At 28.2% G+C, this 17,237-nt stretch overlaps 4 protein-coding genes across 4 annotated transcripts; 2 read left to right on the forward strand and 2 right to left on the reverse strand.

Moving 5' to 3' along the window:
- Window positions 1–3,019: 3,019 nt before the first annotated feature.
- Window positions 3,020–4,730, forward strand: LOC114120436 (WASH complex subunit 1). Its single transcript, XM_027982336.2, has one exon. It carries the CDS (start codon window positions 3,286–3,288, stop codon window positions 4,606–4,608), a length of 1,323 nt encoding a protein of 440 aa, XP_027838137.1. The 5' UTR covers window positions 3,020–3,285; the 3' UTR covers window positions 4,609–4,730.
- A 142-nt stretch (window positions 4,731–4,872) lies between these two features.
- LOC114120491 (protein HIRA homolog) lies at window positions 4,873–8,783 on the reverse strand. The gene is made up of 3 exons (XM_027982414.2): window positions 8,402–8,783; window positions 8,029–8,314; window positions 4,873–7,917 (listed from the first exon to the last, which is right to left on the reverse strand). Exons 2-3 carry the CDS (start codon window positions 8,221–8,223, stop codon window positions 5,410–5,412), a joined length of 2,703 nt encoding a protein of 900 aa, XP_027838215.1. The 5' UTR covers window positions 8,224–8,314; window positions 8,402–8,783; the 3' UTR covers window positions 4,873–5,409.
- A 194-nt stretch (window positions 8,784–8,977) lies between these two features.
- Window positions 8,978–11,067, forward strand: LOC114120492 (replication protein A 32 kDa subunit-B). Its single transcript, XM_027982415.2, has 4 exons — window positions 8,978–9,221; window positions 9,981–10,161; window positions 10,238–10,507; window positions 10,581–11,067. Exons 2-4 carry the CDS (start codon window positions 9,988–9,990, stop codon window positions 10,881–10,883), a joined length of 747 nt encoding a protein of 248 aa, XP_027838216.1. The 5' UTR covers window positions 8,978–9,221; window positions 9,981–9,987; the 3' UTR covers window positions 10,884–11,067.
- Window positions 10,976–16,988, reverse strand: LOC114120490 (phosphatidylinositol-3-phosphatase SAC1). Its single transcript, XM_027982412.2, has 13 exons — window positions 16,957–16,988; window positions 15,956–16,024; window positions 15,347–15,441; window positions 15,074–15,279; window positions 14,880–15,011; window positions 14,074–14,179; window positions 13,215–13,402; window positions 12,997–13,152; window positions 12,604–12,921; window positions 12,305–12,541; window positions 12,117–12,218; window positions 11,372–11,432; window positions 10,976–11,294 (listed from the first exon to the last, which is right to left on the reverse strand). Exons 1-13 carry the CDS (start codon window positions 16,971–16,973, stop codon window positions 11,143–11,145), a joined length of 1,839 nt encoding a protein of 612 aa, XP_027838213.2. The 5' UTR covers window positions 16,974–16,988; the 3' UTR covers window positions 10,976–11,142.
- Window positions 16,989–17,237: the final 249 nt, after the last annotated feature.

Consider the following 17,237-nt stretch of genomic DNA (forward strand, 5'->3'; position numbering starts at 1 on the left):
CCTTACGTGACATTCCAAGACTCAAGAGTCGAATCTTATAAAGTTATAACGTTATTTGATGCCGATGGAATAACCTGCACTTTTTTTTATTGAAATCGAGATAATTGAAAATATTTCTTTCAATGAAATAGTGGACTCTTTTGCATCCTTAAGACCTCGAAATCAAGAAAGAAAATTTTTTTTTAAACGGTTTAAACTAATGTTTAGCGCAAATTCTTTGAAAAATATTCGATTAAATCAAGATGATTTGTTTTGTATATTTGACGAGTAATAAATTTAAAAATGTTTATTTCTTTTGTATAATAATAAATCAATTATGATATATTAATATACATTTTATTTTGAACACTAAAATTTTGATGCAAGGCCGTAGCCAGAAAAATATTTTGGGGGGGTTAATGTATAAATATGTTATATTATGTAATAAAATATGAAATTCTAACAATTCAGTCTTATTTCAAAAAACATTTCGGTGGGGGAGTGAACCCTAAACCCCCTTGTTACGGCCTCGGTTTGATGTCTATCCTACATTTATATATAGGTCTCCTCAGTCCTCCTGAAAACTTATCTTTCTGTAGGATACTTCTGTAAGGGCGCCAAATCAATCGTAGTCTATTGGCAACAAATTCGACACAATTTTTTTTTTATATATTTGAATTTGTGATTTGAATAAATTACATAGGAATTTAAACTATCTCTATTAAGAATTAAATCGTACTCCGGCGGTGACCAGTTTCAGTCCCCACCTAGTCAAACAACCGTTCGGAATTCCGATCGGGTATGCTATAGTGCTGCGGAAGGAGGCCACGCCCAGAAGTCGGCCGCCGGGGTACGATCTCATTGCGAATAGAGTATATGACTATATTATATGAGTAAATTCGTTATTTTATTTTTTATTGTAAAAAATAAATTTTATTTGTGGAGACCAACTTAACTTATCACGGAATATTAAATTAATGATACCTACACAAAAACTGACAACCGTTTTCGTACAAAAATTTAGAATCATTTTTCGCGGATAATGCGATTTAATGTATATTATAATTGAATACAAATTTAACACATAAAATCAGTGGCCTTCTAAACACCTGAGTACTGTACAGCAGAGTGGTACCTACATTTTTTTACAACAACAAGTTCAAACATTCTGAATTTTGCTTTAACCTGTAATAGTGAAGATAAATAATGTACTATGGCACTATGCAGTAATATATACTGTTATCTATACCAGTTGTAATAGTAAAACTAAGTACCTACCTCGATTTAAATGGTTAAAGTTTTTAAGTTATAATAGTTATAAGTTATAGTCCTATACCAGAATGGCAGTATACGAAAACCCAGCTGAATAGAATTATTCAATAATAAATCCTCATTATATACCTAGATATTTTCTGGATTTTAGCAAAAGGCGGTGCAAACTGCAAAGTAATCATCATTATGTATTTGTGTCATTCGATTATTGTATTCGTTTTTGTAAATTGTACATATCTAAATAATTATACAATTTTTCTTTTCATAAATTTTGATCATTTAATTTAATTTTAAATAAGATATTTTTAAAATTATTTATGCTATAATATTATATTAATATATGTATTCATGGGCGCCCATAAAAAACATTTTAGGGGGGGGGTCAAACTAAAAAAATTCTCAAATGTAAGGTAATAAAGATAATAATAATATTATGGTAATATTTATTGAGCTACAAGTTTTAAATATTTTTTGTCCAGGGGGGGGGCAAGTGCCCCATCTTGCCCCACCCAATGGGCGCCCATGTATGTATTAGTTAATTAAAATAAATATTTAAAATTTCAAGTTAAAAATAAATCTTGAACGATCTGGTTTTCTATTTCAACGATTTTTCGCATACTAAACTGAACTACATAAATAAGTCAACGTCAACGCGTTTAGATATAGAAGTATCAAAATGTACAGTTGTTCATCCAAATATAGGGTTTTTACAAATTATTTAATATATGAGTAATGCGAGTGATAACTATATAATATATATATATATTTTTAATTGGCTTTATTTTCTAGAAATTGCAATATAATATATACAATCTATATAATTTGAACAATAACTACCTAATAGGTAGGTTTTTTAGGTGTTTATAATTGATAAACAGTAAAGTAACCTATACTATAATTTAAGTATTATAACAATTATAATTAGGTACTAAAAAAATTATTATTGAATTAATAGGAATTGGCTCTGTTCATAGACGCCGTATTGCGTGAGTTACCTATTAGGAAAGAGGAGCTGAAACTTTTGGTTTCGAATAAAATATATGCGTACAACAATAATAATGATAACTGTTAAATTTAATGAGACATAATTATGTTAGTGTGTATAGGTAGGTACTGACTATACTGTATTACTATATAGTGATAGATTTGGCTGTTTTTATAGGAGTGGAAAATTATAAATATTAATAATTTCGATCGATACCTAAATGACAAACGACAATCTACATATTATATTACTTTGACTGGTGAAATACTGAAATTTATTGAGATTTTCCTACACTTGTTTACATTTCAGTTGCAAAATAAGTAATTTTGTGGTTTTGGCATTGAAATATATCAGGTAGTGTATGTTACATAATTCATTGTCACGAACGGATATTATTTCTATTGTCTATAGGTACTTGAGTACTTCAACTTTTTGAGAATGTCAATTCATATTTCCTTTATTGTTAAACTTGCAGTTACATAAAACATAACAAATATTTCTCCCTTTTAATAGTATTATTGTGTTTCTGTTTATCTTCGTCATGAAACATCTCATCATATTATATATTTATAATATGTTTGTATAAAGATTTTTAATTGGGAAACTTTTTATAATAGCTTTAACAAATAAATAAATTAAAAAACCCTCACAAGTAGTCAAATAGGTAATTTTCATTTCTTTTGTGTTATTACCACCTTATCATGAACTGATAAAGTGATACGTCTGTGTTATTATTATAATAGTGATGTCAAATCCATTTGATAATATTATGAAATAGGTTCGTTTTCTTTCTACGTGAGCTAGGTATCAAAAAAAAAAAAAACTGAAATTTCCTTCAGTTTTCACTAATCAGAAATTAAAGTTCAGTGTTCAATTCTTCTAATATCTAACTATATTTTTTATTTATTATGATTTTTATTATGTTTTTCTAGTTCTACGACATAATTATAATATAATAAAGTCTTATTTATAATATTTTTGTTTTTAATATTATAATAGTGATACAAGTGCCATTTGTTTTTTAATTTAGACATTTTTCTCTTATAAATATGGTTCAAGTAAATAAAGAAGCGTATATACCATTGTTACCTTATGATCTAGGATATGAAGAGACTATTTTGCAATTGATAAAATCATTAGATTGTTTAGATAAAGTTGTTGAATGTGTTTATGAACATGTAAAAGGTAATATAAACTCACAAAAATCAGAAATAATTAAACTGAGTGAAAAATTGAACAACATAGCTAACAAAGTACAACAATTGTCAAATACCAAAAAATCAGTTCAAGTTTATTCTAGTTCCAAATATCCTGCTACACATTTGCAAAAAGATTATAAATATAGTTATGACTTTGAAATAAAATCTGATATTACAAACAATATTCAAGTTACTCATCAAATATGTGTGTCCAATGACCCAAATAATAAACTTAAATTTTACCATGTTAATGATGAAAATAAAAAAATATTCAAAAATAAAGATATTATTCAAATGAAAGGTTTAGGCGGATTACCTGATGATATTAATTACATAAATTCCTTATTATTATTTAATTCAAATGAAAATTTATACAAAAACTATGTTTTATCTAATCCCTATAAAGTGAAAACAACACCAACAAGTAAACAAGTTGAAGAAATTCAAAACATTAATAAACCTGTGTTTACACTACCATTGAATGACACCGAAAATCAATTTAATTATTCTTATACACCAGAGTATGAAGAAGTTCCTACGATTGATGTGCCAGCTGATTTACCTGATCTTCCAGGAATTGCAGGTGATGTACTATGTTTTAAAAATGAAGATGAAAATAATGGCATGCCAATTGTTAGTAATCCATCCAGTGTAGTAAATCTTCCAAGTTTTGATGAATTGGATGAAATTAAAAATAATGATATAATTACTGAAAACTTGATACAGACTGAACAAGAAGTCATAAAACCAGCTGAACTTAAAGAAATGTCAACTGTTGTATCTATTCAAAATAAAAATGATCATATTGAAGAAATTGATAATTCTGTTAAAAAGGATCAAAATGTTAATAAAACTTATAATGATAATATTAATACACACAGTGTTTTAATGGACGAAATAAGAAATGCAGGAGGATTACAAAAAGCTAAATTACGCTCAGTGGTTGATAGGAAAACCAACAATGAAATAATGTCTACTGGAGATGGATTAATGGCAGATTTGCATAAAAAGTTAGCGATGCGAAGGCAAGGGATTTCTGGTAATAATAAACAAAATGATAGCAGCTTAGAAGGAGTTATATATCGTATGGCTTCATCAATGTTACCTCCAAATCTTGAATCTGAAAGTGAAGCAGATGGTGATGATGATACAGAGGGTGATTGGGATGATTGAATGTTCAATAAGGCTATCATAATATTCTTTTTATTATAGTTTTTGATTCTTTTATAATTATATATGTAAATATTATAAATATATGTTTATTAATATACCTACATTAATTGTTTATTTACCTACTTGTGATGTTAATTAATTATTGTTATGTTGTCCCATATATTTATATAACATTATTTTTCAAATTTATTATTTCAAATCAAATAATTTCTTTTGTTAATGTAGATGTGTAAAATATAAAATAAATATAATTTACTTATGTTATAATTTCAATTGTTTCAAAGACTAGTCGGATAATAGGTTCTTATTAAAAATATTATACTAATATTATAGTTCAAATGTTGACACATTTTTAATTACAATATGAATAATTTATAAATTAAATACAAAAAATTTGACAAGTATATCGATAGACACATTAGAATTTTACATAAAATTTACAATTTTTTTCTATATACAACAAATATTGTTATTTCATTAAATAGTGTACAATAATAGAAAAAAAACAACACTAGGTATTTGAAGTATTTATAATTTAAATTATTCAACTAAAATATTTATTTCAATGTTATTTTAAAAAAAATACTGGATAATTTAAAGTTATACTAAAAGAGAACTGAATTATAATTAATAGTTCTGATACTGTCTTCAAGACAAGTAAATTCTATTTTTTTTTTTTTTTTTTTTTTATTGTAAAAATATATAATATGAATATTATCTAATTTCAATTTTTTATAATAAAGTAAATTAACTAAGACATTTATGTGTAAATAATTTAAATTTTACAAAATAAATAATTAATCAGTCGTTTAGTGACATTTGTTGTAATTGGTCATGAAACTCTGTGAATAATCTTTGAGTACTTCTTGAACCAGCTACAATAACTAATACTTCTCTTAAAAGATCATGTTTTGACATACCGATTATTGTTTCAACTTTTTTATGATTTGAATAACCGTGTGAAACTCCCAACAAATCCTGACATAAACATCTTAATCGATCATTATCTTCTCTTTCAATTAAAAAGGAAACATAAGCCAACAACCAATATTTATACTCCTTATCTGACTCTAAAGCTAAAGCTGCTGACATCTGTTGTTCCAAAAATGATTTTGAACACAATTCACTGATCCCATCAGTGTCCTTAAAATCTAAGTTTGATTTATACTTGGAGGAATATGCTTGCATGACACTCAATGGATACTTGCCACTAGTCTTATTTAAACCATTGTGTTTATTTTTTTGAGTAGAATTTGAATAAATAGCATCTCCACTATCACCGATCATCATCCAACATTTTGCACTTATAGAAAACATATATGATTTACCAGTAGTCAATGTGATGATTGATGTTCCATTTTCAGTCAGCATACATTTTTGTACATTTACTGGTTTATTTTTATTTGAACTAACCAATGTATTGAGTTTTTCTTCGTATAGAACACATTCTTGTTTATATATGTTCCAAACAGAAAGAGAATTTTGTGTCATGCATAATAAGTAGTGATTATTGGAACTAATGGAGGTTACTAAAGAAGATAATACATAGGGAGGACATATTAATGAGCCACTTTTTGATCCCATTACATGAATTGTACAATCGCTTAATGCTACAACAATTAATGATAAAGTTTTATTAGTACAATACTTAACTATACTTGAGCTAAATACTTTTTCCCAAACAACTAAATTATTAGTATAGAATTTCATTTTAGAAATAGTCCCATTTATAGTTTTACATTTATCGTTTTCTACAACAACTCTATCAGTGCATAAGTTTGAAATAGCAAATTTTCTTTTTTGCATTGTAGTTTCACTAAAATTAGGTCGAACATCTGATGAAATTTCATTATCTTCTACATTATTAAATTTAATTTTTTTAGTTGAAAACAAATTTGAAATTAATGTAACGGGTTCTGGTCTTTTCTTAGATTCTCCTCTATTAGGAGATACTTGTAAAACAGATGTAGGGGTGCTTCTTGGTATTGTTGAATCAATAATTGTTGGAGTTTGAGATTCTTGACTGAAGTTACTGCAACTGTTACTTATATTAGGCTCAATAATATTATTTACTCTTTCAACAACTACTTGACTTTTACATTCACTAGAAGACGAAAACGGCAAAACATTTATTTCTTCTGCATTATCAGGTGTGGGTGGTATAAAAATGGGTGTAATACGTCTACGTCCATCAGATGTACGAGTTTCAATTTGTTTTTTTAAAATTGGAGGTAAAGGTTTAATTACATTGGGAGGTGGCTGTTTGATTTCTTTTTTAGGATCAACCTCTTGAACTTCTGATCGTTGATTACCATTCATTTTTAGTATTGCTGGATTTTCTATAAGTAAATTGTTATTATGACGTTCTAAAGGTGAGATACCATACATTTTTTCAAAAATTATATTTTTAGCTTGATTTGTAAGTGCTTTTCCAATATCTTTTGGATCAAATATTAAAATTGCTATAGTTCCATCGTATGAACAAGCATACAGGTTTAAACCATTTGCTGACCAAGACAAATCTAACACAGGACCTTGAAATAAACTTTCAAGCACGACAACTGGTCTTTTTAATCCTGTTTGCCAAACTGAAACATTGGTATCTCTCGAGCCAACAGCACATAGACACATATGATGATTCTTCTTACCGACTTTTCTCTCCATTATTGAATTACTAAATCTCACACAATTTACAGCTTTTCTATGTCCTACATAATCTTTTTCATACGTCCAACCATCTCTTTCAATAACTTTAGCTACAGGACCATTGTTATTCATAGCATGAGCCGATACCAAGTATTGACCATCTGGAGACCAGCTATGTCTTAGTACAGAAGTGTTTCCACCACAGTCTTTAAAAGGTGTGGTAACAACAGTATCTGTTTTCCAATCAGATGTTCTCCATATTCTTAAAGTTCTATCGTCTGACTGTGAAGAAATATATTTACCAATTGGATCCCAAGAAACTCCTTTTACCAGACCAGTATGTCCAGAAAGAACTTTATGGACAGATGGAAATTTTTGAGCATCCCATATGATTATTGTATTGTCCACTGAACACGATGCCAAATATGAGTCATGTGGTGACCATGCAAGATCAAGTATATCACCGGAGTGTGAACGTAAAGTGAACATACATTTCCACGTTTCAATATTCACAATATTTTTGGTGCCAAATACTATATTTCCACTATTAGGATATTTGCTCAATGTCCACACCATGATGATTTTATCGTCACCGCCAGACGCTAAATACTTGCCTGAGTGACTCCACCGAACGCAATTGACACTTGCCAAATGGCTGTCAACCTAAAGAAATTAAACTATAATAGTATTTTCAATCGTAATTTAACTTACTACTGAAATAAAATCATTTTGAACACCCCCGGCCTCCTTGTTTGCCAAAACACAACCACTTACCTGGCACAACATTTTTGGTACATTCTCGTCGTTTTCGCTGTTTTCGTCCAACACTGCCGCTGTGTTCCACAACATGACCAGTCCGGAGTCCCGGCCCTGGCCACCGGTGGCTAAACGTGTACCATCCGGATGGATGTCGATCGAAAATATGGGCATACCATTGTGAGATATCCATGACGGTTTCAAAATAATCATCGTATACGTTGGCGGGTTTTGTTCACAATTTTTTCTTTACACTAAATCTGTTCATAGCCAACAATTTAAATGGCATATTATACTTCTTAGCCTGTAAGACAATATATTAATAATTACTGAGAGACGAAAACATTTTTATTTTTTATCCTCTAACACTTAAATTTTATTTTTTTTTTACCGGGAATTATTTTTCATGTTTTTGTTATTCGTTTCCGTCAACACGACGTTACGGACATCATGAACATCGAAATTGTTCGTAACTACCATTACTATGATGCCTTATCCCGGTAACCCGGTAGAAACTAGAAAACAATTAAAGCCGGGTCGCTGTGATTCTGAAGGGGTGTAAGCATAATTTAAGTATTTATTGAATTTAAGATAGAATTCTTTCTTAAACTTTGGGGTTGGGGGCTTGAGCAAAAAACTGCAAGCTCACTGGCGGCACGATTGCTCGTATGTCAATGTGTATCTATATGATGGTATATCTTGTATCGTGTGCAGAATATGTCGCGCGAAACATGTTCAAACGGTGATAACGTCGAAAAAAAATCATTCGACTTTTAAATATTGATCATAGTTCGTAATCGTAATCCCGTGGTTAATTAATAATAATTTACCAATGCAATTAATTAAATACGCGATAAATTCTAGTGTGATCGTAGATAAATTTAGAACTATTTAAGTTACTATGTTGTTTGCGATATCTGTTATTCACAGTGTTCACCAATTCACCATTCAGCCTGCCTGTATCTCACCGATTTCTTTATCACATTTTTGCGTTTTGCCGCCATAATTTTAGTATGAGATAGACATTCTTTTCTTTGATAGTTAGGTTCGAGTTTGAAGACCATCATTCATTATTCTTCACTATTCACGATTAGTGATCACTGATTACGCACTTTGGCAAACCACCTTTAGCCGTATACGTTTAAAGTGTGCATTCGACATCGATTTCGTCAACTATCGTAGTTTTTTCATCAACGAATACTTCCCGACAGGTGAGAAATTAATATTGTGATTTGAGGTGGCAATAACTACCAATATTCTGTGTTTGTAACAATAACGTTTGTAGAATTTTATATTACACTCTTAAATCGTGTTCAGCATTTCAATGTTTACCTGTACTATTTTGGTTGAAAAGAAAATTAGTTACTTTATAATATATTGGTCGTTAGCCTTGTCAGACTGCAACGGGACACAAAGTACTGATAAATTTAACGCTTATTGACTATTGCCTGTTATTTTTATCATATTATGTTCACATTACCTAGTTCAATGATATTTTAATGTTGTAATTTAATATTTTGTATCTCATGATTTATGAAAGGAATTGGATACTAATCAATATGCGCTACACAAACAAATTCCCAATTCGATATATGTTTTATATGTCGTTTTAATTCCATTTAATTTTGTTGATTCACATTCTAAAGTGTTCCAATAAGGCAAGAAAAAGGTCAGGACTTTCTAGATGATTTAGTTACTAGTAATAGTGATCAAAATTGGACTGCAAATGATTAAGAGGAATACCTACCCCTATTTTTTTTCAATAATTTAATTTCTGCATCTATAATCTCTTAGTGCTTTGAGTATGGGCTTCTATATTTATATTAACATATTATGAGGTTTGATGATTTACCATTTTGGACACATAATCACTGCTTGTGAGATATCTATATCAAACTTGTTTTATTTATTGTATAATTTTATATGAACCATTTATTATTATTATTTTCCTAATTATAATATATTTTTAGCTTAAAAATGTGGGGTGACGATGAAGGTGGATTTAATACCACAATGACTCAAAGTCCATCAATAGCATCTGGAGCAGAACCAAAACAAAATACTGTTATTTCTGTAGCTATTCGTGAATTATTGGATAGTAATGAGGAAAACAAAAATACACACGTTGTAGTTGTTGGAATTATCAAGCAGGTATTACAATTATTTATTTTGTAATAATACATCTACTTAGAAATAATATTACTTAATGCTGTTTTGTGCCTTATAGGTTGAAACACAGACATTAAAGAATATGTTTACAATTGAAGACAATACTGGTCGCTTGTTATGTATCCAATGGGGAGATGAGAATGAATTGTCAAGATATCCCAAGTTGATCGAAAACGCATATTTTAAAGTAGTTGGTAGTAAAAGAATTCAAAATGACAAAGTCACATTGCTTTGCCATAGTGTAAGACCTCTAGAAAGTTTAAATGAATTAACACATCATTTATTAAGTATTATTGCGTTACCGTATCAAACTGAGGAAATCAATATGGTAAGACTAATTGAACAACCAATTAAAAAAAATAAAATTATAAAAACTATTGTTAATTAATTGATTTTTATAGGCTAGTGGAACACAGCAGTCTATTGCAACAAACCAAAAGGAATTTTTAACCAGTGGTGATAATAATGGGTTTATGGATTCCTCTAACAATTTATCGTTGAACCCAAGGCAATTAAAAGTGTATACAGTGATAAAGAGGTGTCAAGATGAGGCAGGTTATTCAGCATCAGATATTCAAAAAATACTTCCAGAGAAAATGTCATTGTCAGAAATAGAAAAAATTCTTTCATTTTTCATCGAAGAGGGGCATATTTTCTCAACCATCGATGAAAATCATTACAAAGTCACTGATTTTGGAAGTTAATTGTTAGGTTTTTAGTACCTATCAATATTATTTAAGAAATTGTAAACTATGAAATAAGTTATTTAAGCACAATAATTTTAATGTACAATATCTCTAATACAGTAAATTTTTATTACTAAAAATAATGAATACATATTTTATAATAATAATAAAGATAATAAACCATAACAAGTTTTTTTTCACACATACGTTTTACAACAGTTTCATACATCCTAAAAAGTAGCATACAGTTATTATAAAATTAAGTTGGAATGCACTACTAAGACTGATGATGATGTCTTCTTCCATTGTCAAAACTTGATAGCCGTGGATAATTAACAAACTCTTTTCCATAATAAAATATTAACGACAATACACACATAACCATTGTACCCCAGAATAGAAGAAATATATACGTTCCAGTATTGTATTCTAACAAACAGATAGATAATATATTAATATTACATTTGGTTTATGATAAAAAGCTTAAAAATATATGCAATACTAACCAGAAGTAAACACCGCGTTAGCCATGAACATCGCTAGTGCAATCATTAAAATTATTGGATACTAAAAACAAAAAAAAATCATAAATACATAGAATGCATTTGAAAACTTTAAACCGGGTATTAAAATATTAACATGTTAAGTGATATAATCTTATACAATAGGTTTGTAATTCTTAATATTCATTTCACAAAAAATATTTCTACCCAACAGCATTGAACTAAACTGGAATATTATATCAACATCAATGTTGTGTTGACATCCAAAACCACCAGTTTTATGTACTTATTAAAATGTAGCTAAATTAATTAAAATTAATAATGCCAAATAGTACAAATTTTTGCTAAACTTTAATCATATCATTGGCAATAAAGCAGTTTTAAGTTTTAACACTCAAACTTTTATTTTTGTATCAATATGAACCAAAAGTTGACTAATATCTTCTTACAATAATTTTAAAGCATATAATTACTATATTCAATTTGCATCATAAAAAATTTAAGATGAATACGTGTAGTCTCCTTCTTGTACAAACGTACAACATAGCAAATTTATATAGTTACAAGCTATGTGTTGTTAATTTTAATATAATTGTAATATTGTCAATTGAAATAAAATAAAATTACCATTTAGTAAATATAAAATATGTCTAATTGTTATTTATTACACAACCCTAGCAGTAACATAGAATATTGTACATGACAACGCAATCCAGAATAAGTATCATCTTATTGGGTTCATACTTACCATAAAATATTTAAGAGCTGGTCTAACTTCTAAAGGACTAGATAGAGATGCACTTTCCTCGGCATTTACAACATAATTTCCCAAAACAAGATCAATACTATCCTATAAAAAACATTGACAAAAATTTTATTTTATTATGATTTAAAATTTACATTGCCTTATCAATATTAATACAATAATGTATTTACTTGGCGAACTCCATCTCTCAGATTGTTTTTGTAATACCTCAAAAGTGAGTTTTTTAAATCTCTAAACATTCCATTGTAAGTGCGTTTACCAGTTCGCGTAAAATCAGTTTTTAAGGCTCCTGTTCCTGAGTATTGGATCGATATTATATCAGCATGGTCAGCCCATACTGATTTGAATAAACTTTCAAAATCTAATTGATCTTCAACTTTTTGTCCAAAGTTCAATATGTCCATTTTCTTAAATTTTCATAAAATATTTAATTTTACATTTTACATTTAATAAAATAAAATAATTTTACCTGCAACATCACAGTCAAAATTCTACGGCCTAGTAAGCTTTGTACAACATTTGTTCGATCCAAACAGTCAACACAGTTTGTTCTAAATACTCCTTTTTGTAAAATAAGCAACTTTCCATCAGAGCCAAGAAGAAAGTATTTTAAATTATCTTGCTCATGGGCCACTCTATTCACTAAAATTGAAAGTCTATCCCATCTCATTTTTTTACATTCACTATGAAAATCAAATGCTTCATATTTAATTTTATTATTGTCCAACATAGTAACAATATCATGATAATTGCGCTCCAATTCTTGCTCAGCACCTCTTTGATCAATCTTTTATTTTCATAATTATTTATTAGTATGTATTAATTTAAAAAAAATAAATCTTATAACAATCATTTTCATTACCAAGTTAATCAAAATTTGTTGACCATAAATAGAAATCTGTTCATTAAAGTGAATGGTAGCAGCCTCTAAATGGTTTTCATTTTGAGCTATCTGCATTGCGGGCTTATATTTAAGTGTTGGATATTGTGCCCAATATAAAGGAATTGATCCACGTGTCTAAATAATCAACTTAATTAATTATTGAAAAAAAATTAACATAATAATAATAATTTAAATACCTGTACATAAGAACTCTTAGTGTTATTATATTCTACTATCATTTCTGTCTCAACAAAATTGGCAACATTCCCATTCTGATCAATACCACGTTTTAATAATCTTGGGCCATGACGATTTCGTGATCGTCTGGATACTACTGTCCAAACAAAATCTTTTCCATTTAAAGTGCAATTATTAATTGCAATAACTGAAATTAAAAATAGTATACATACTACATATTTTCATATACTTATGAATAATTATTGGTTAAAATTAATAAATTTCTTGAAATTATGTGCTGATTTGTTGACAGTAATATATTTTTGTAAGTTCTAATTTTTTAATTACAAAGATTTTTCAGTAACAAATAACAGAATAATTTTTCAAACATTTAACTTAAAATATCAATAAATGCTTTTTTAACATTCATCTTTAGTTATGAGAAAAGTTTACTGTCAAGACTCGCTTATTTAATTGAAAAATATAATTTTATAAGTAACAATCTGGTTGTTATCAGTAAGCTTCAAAAAATCTAATATTCCAAATATATAGCCTATGGCAGGTGTGTCCGATGTGACACACAAAAAAATTAAAATATTTTTATTACATATATACATATATTATATATTATTTTTATTAGATATAGATTTGTTAACCTTTTTTATATTAATACATTAATTAATTATACAATAAAATTATGATATTTTTTGTTTGCGAGCTGCAAGTTTGTCTCCTCGATACACAATATGTAAAAAATTGCATGGCACGCTCAAAAAAAAAAGTAATTTTTTACTCACTACATGGAACATGCAGAAATACAATATTATTAAAAAAATAGGTCAAGATGTTTTCTACTTTAATAAAATTATAATAACTTACATCCATGAATGATGGGAACAAAAAACTCATGATGGTCCATACAAAAATTCTTTATTAAAAAATAATTCCATAGAAATCGCTGATCTGCTCTTGCAAACATTGGAGTCTAAAATAAAGAAAAAAATATATTAAGGTTTAATTTTTAATGAGTATAAAGTAGTTTGTAGAGACAGCAAAACTAAAATAAAACGGTGTTTGGGTTTAAAAAAAAAAAAATGTATACACCCAATCTATGATAGGATAGTTAATTTTCTTATACACAATTTTACCATGTGTAGAATCAGCATTAACTAAAATATTAACATCGTATTTTTACTATTACTTTCAAATTTAATTAGGCGATTCAAACTGTTATTTAAAATGTCTTGTATTTCCATATACATTATGTGAAAATATAAAATCAAAGTAAAATCTAGGGAAAATTGTCATTTATCCAACAATTTAACAAAAAAGTTTTACTTCACCAAACTTTTCCAAAAGGTGCATTAACGGGTGCAATGAAAAAATCTGTTACCACATGCAATTTGAATGTAGCAGCAATGTCAAAAAAACTGGTAACAGAATTAGTTAGATAAAATAACATCCTAGAGTGAGTAATAGATTATATCCATGAAACATGTATTATATAACGATTAAATACCAAAAATAAAATTATAATAGAGTATTTCCATGGTTATATTTCGGTGGTAGATATAAATTTCTAACTTTGCTACAATACAAAAATATTGTTTAGGAGCTACCATTGACTGAAATGATTATTAATAGAACTATTAACCATTTATTAAGTGAATAATTTTTAAACTTACATTTACAAATGATGATGGAATGTTATACAGCCTCTGCATAGTGTGAGTTAAATCATAAGTATATGAGAAATAATAATATGGTGTATTAAAAGTTTGTTTGATCATGTTTAAATATTCAATATCCATTCGGTCCTGTTAAATATAAAAATGTAAAAATACAGTTTTTGATACAAAAATATATGTATATTATATACTTGTATTTCATTTATATGAAGTCTAGTTTTGGGTATAGGTAAAATATCAATATCTATCAATTTCCATATATCATGTCCATCTAATTTACCAACAAACTCTTTTTTTTTTATTACGATAATATAAGGACCAATTAGAAGTTTTACAACACCTAATATTCCAGCAATTGTTTGACTTTTAATTTCTATTGGTATTTGACCATTATTTGCTGTAAAATAGTTAAACCAGGTTAAATAACAGCAAATGCATATAAAATAAATCAATAAATTAGGTACTTTGTTTTTGAGTGGTAAAGTCGATTCGATCAATGTTCAATATTATATTTGGGTTTTGTACTGGTTCAATAAATATATTATTTGGACAAATGTATCTGAAAATAAAATAAGTTTGTCATAAACTAATAATAAAAAATTTAAAAATAAATATATACAATTTTCAACTATCCTAGTTGTTGAAATTTTGCCACCTATGTAAAATATAATTAATTTAAATATGCATTTCAGAAATATTTGATTCTAAGCAGAAGACTAGAAATTATAAAACTTTTCAATTACTGATGAAATTCAAATTAGCAAAATACATTTATAAATTTTAACTTATAAAATAATCACAGTAAATTTAATTTTCCTACAAATATACAAATAAATGCCTACATTATAAATTATAATAATTACTTAATACTGAGAACATTTAAAAAAAGAATATAATTTTAGTTTCAATTATTATAGTCAAATTCCATCTATAATTTGTACTTTTTATGAGTAAAATCTAAATAAGTGATACAAGAAAAATAGTTTTTGTAAAAAAGCTATTTTTAATTTGTCTGATATAGGTAAGTCTGATTTATGCAGAACTTTGAAAGAAAAATCTGAAAGTTTACTTACATTTTAAATTCGTCATAGATTAACGGAGTGGCCTTAATGTCTGTAAGTAAAGAGTTCATGTTGAACAATCTATTGATGGTGAAAAATAAAAAAGATAATTAACAATTCACGTATATTCAAAATTTATGGAAACTATTAAAATAGTCTTAGATATCTTCGATCATTCAGTGGCCGATGATGGAAACTTGACACAGTCGCACAGGTTTAAATACCTACTCTTACTATAAATATAACGATTTAGGATAGAGTATCCTAAACTGTGCAAAGTAAGCTTTGTTCGGCAAAAACATAAACAATAATAATAATTTATTGTTGTTATTATGTGGTCGCAATCAGCATAGTGTTTGAGTGTTTCTGTTTAATATATATTATACTCTATGCAAAAAAGATATAGTTGGCATTCGATGATTATAGCAGAAAAGCTCTGTTATCACTTATAATTTGATAATATTTTTATTATCAACACAGTCATAGATAATATAGATATATTATTTATATTTTGTAATCGTGGTAATCACCAGTAGTCAGTAATTACGAATTAAAAGACAGTGGCGTAGACACAAGTTTTCATTGTGGAGAGGGTCTATATATACCCAAAAAATTAAAAAACAAACTAATTTTCGAAAAAAATATGTTTTTTTCATTATCGGTATAATGTATGGTAGTGGTAATTGAACCACAGATTTCTACAGTATAGAAGTCTGTGCATTGAACTCATCGCTATCCACTGATATTTTAATCTTTTGCCCTTTGATACCATCACAAAACAATTGACTTTGGTAGTATTGATACCTACATACTACCTATTGAGAATTAACCTATATCAATAGTGCCATAGTGGTCAGTGGACTACCGGGGCCATGGCTGCTGTCGTTGCTTGAGTCGACCGGGTTGACGCCACCTTATGAGCGGGAGTGGAGTACCTATCGGTAGCTCTGATCTGTAGGGTATTTGATATGCTTATGCAGGTTTATGTTATGTTATGCCACAAAATATATGACCTGAATTTTAATTTCATCTGTTCTGTGATTATAATACCATGATGCTGAGTTTGTGTGGTTGTTGCGTTCAATTACTCTGTGAGGTGGTAAGCGGTGGTTGATTCCGTACTTAACGCAAATTCTTCATTCAATAATGACTAGGTATGTGAAGATAAGGCAATTACCTACGTCGTACCTATGTGTCTATTGCTTCGTATCGCCGTATCGGTACATAAAATGATAGCTAATTGCAGAGTTGTGGTTAACTTGGTTAAGGGTAGGTAGTCATTTAGAGTTATCGG

Source organism: Aphis gossypii, chromosome 2, assembly GCF_020184175.1.
Source record: "Aphis gossypii isolate Hap1 chromosome 2, ASM2018417v2, whole genome shotgun sequence".
NCBI lineage: Eukaryota > Metazoa > Arthropoda > Insecta > Hemiptera > Aphididae > Aphis > Aphis gossypii.

Excerpts from the sequence above, each read along its gene's own strand:
- LOC114120436 (XM_027982336.2), top strand. The coding sequence starts at position 3,286 with ATGGTTCAAGTAAATAAAGAAGCGTATATACCATTGTTACCTTATGAT.
- LOC114120491 (XM_027982414.2), bottom strand. The coding sequence starts at position 8,223 with ATGATTATTTTGAAACCGTCATGGATATCTCACAATGGTATGCCCATA. Across the intron at positions 7,918-8,028 it reads TACCAAAAATGTTGTGCCAG|GTTGACAGCCATTTGGCAAG; the intron begins GTAAGTGGTTGT and ends TAATTTCTTTAG.
- LOC114120492 (XM_027982415.2), top strand. The coding sequence starts at position 9,988 with ATGTGGGGTGACGATGAAGGTGGATTTAATACCACAATGACTCAAAGT. Across the intron at positions 10,162-10,237 it reads TTGTTGGAATTATCAAGCAG|GTTGAAACACAGACATTAAA; the intron begins GTATTACAATTA and ends TGTGCCTTATAG. Across the intron at positions 10,508-10,580 it reads AAACTGAGGAAATCAATATG|GCTAGTGGAACACAGCAGTC; the intron begins GTAAGACTAATT and ends TGATTTTTATAG.
- LOC114120490 (XM_027982412.2), bottom strand. Across the intron at positions 13,403-14,073 it reads TGTTCCCATCATTCATGGAT|TTATTGCAATTAATAATTGC; the intron begins GTAAGTTATTAT and ends TTTTAATTTCAG. Across the intron at positions 11,295-11,371 it reads TAACGCGGTGTTTACTTCTG|AATACAATACTGGAACGTAT; the intron begins GTTAGTATTGCA and ends TCTGTTTGTTAG.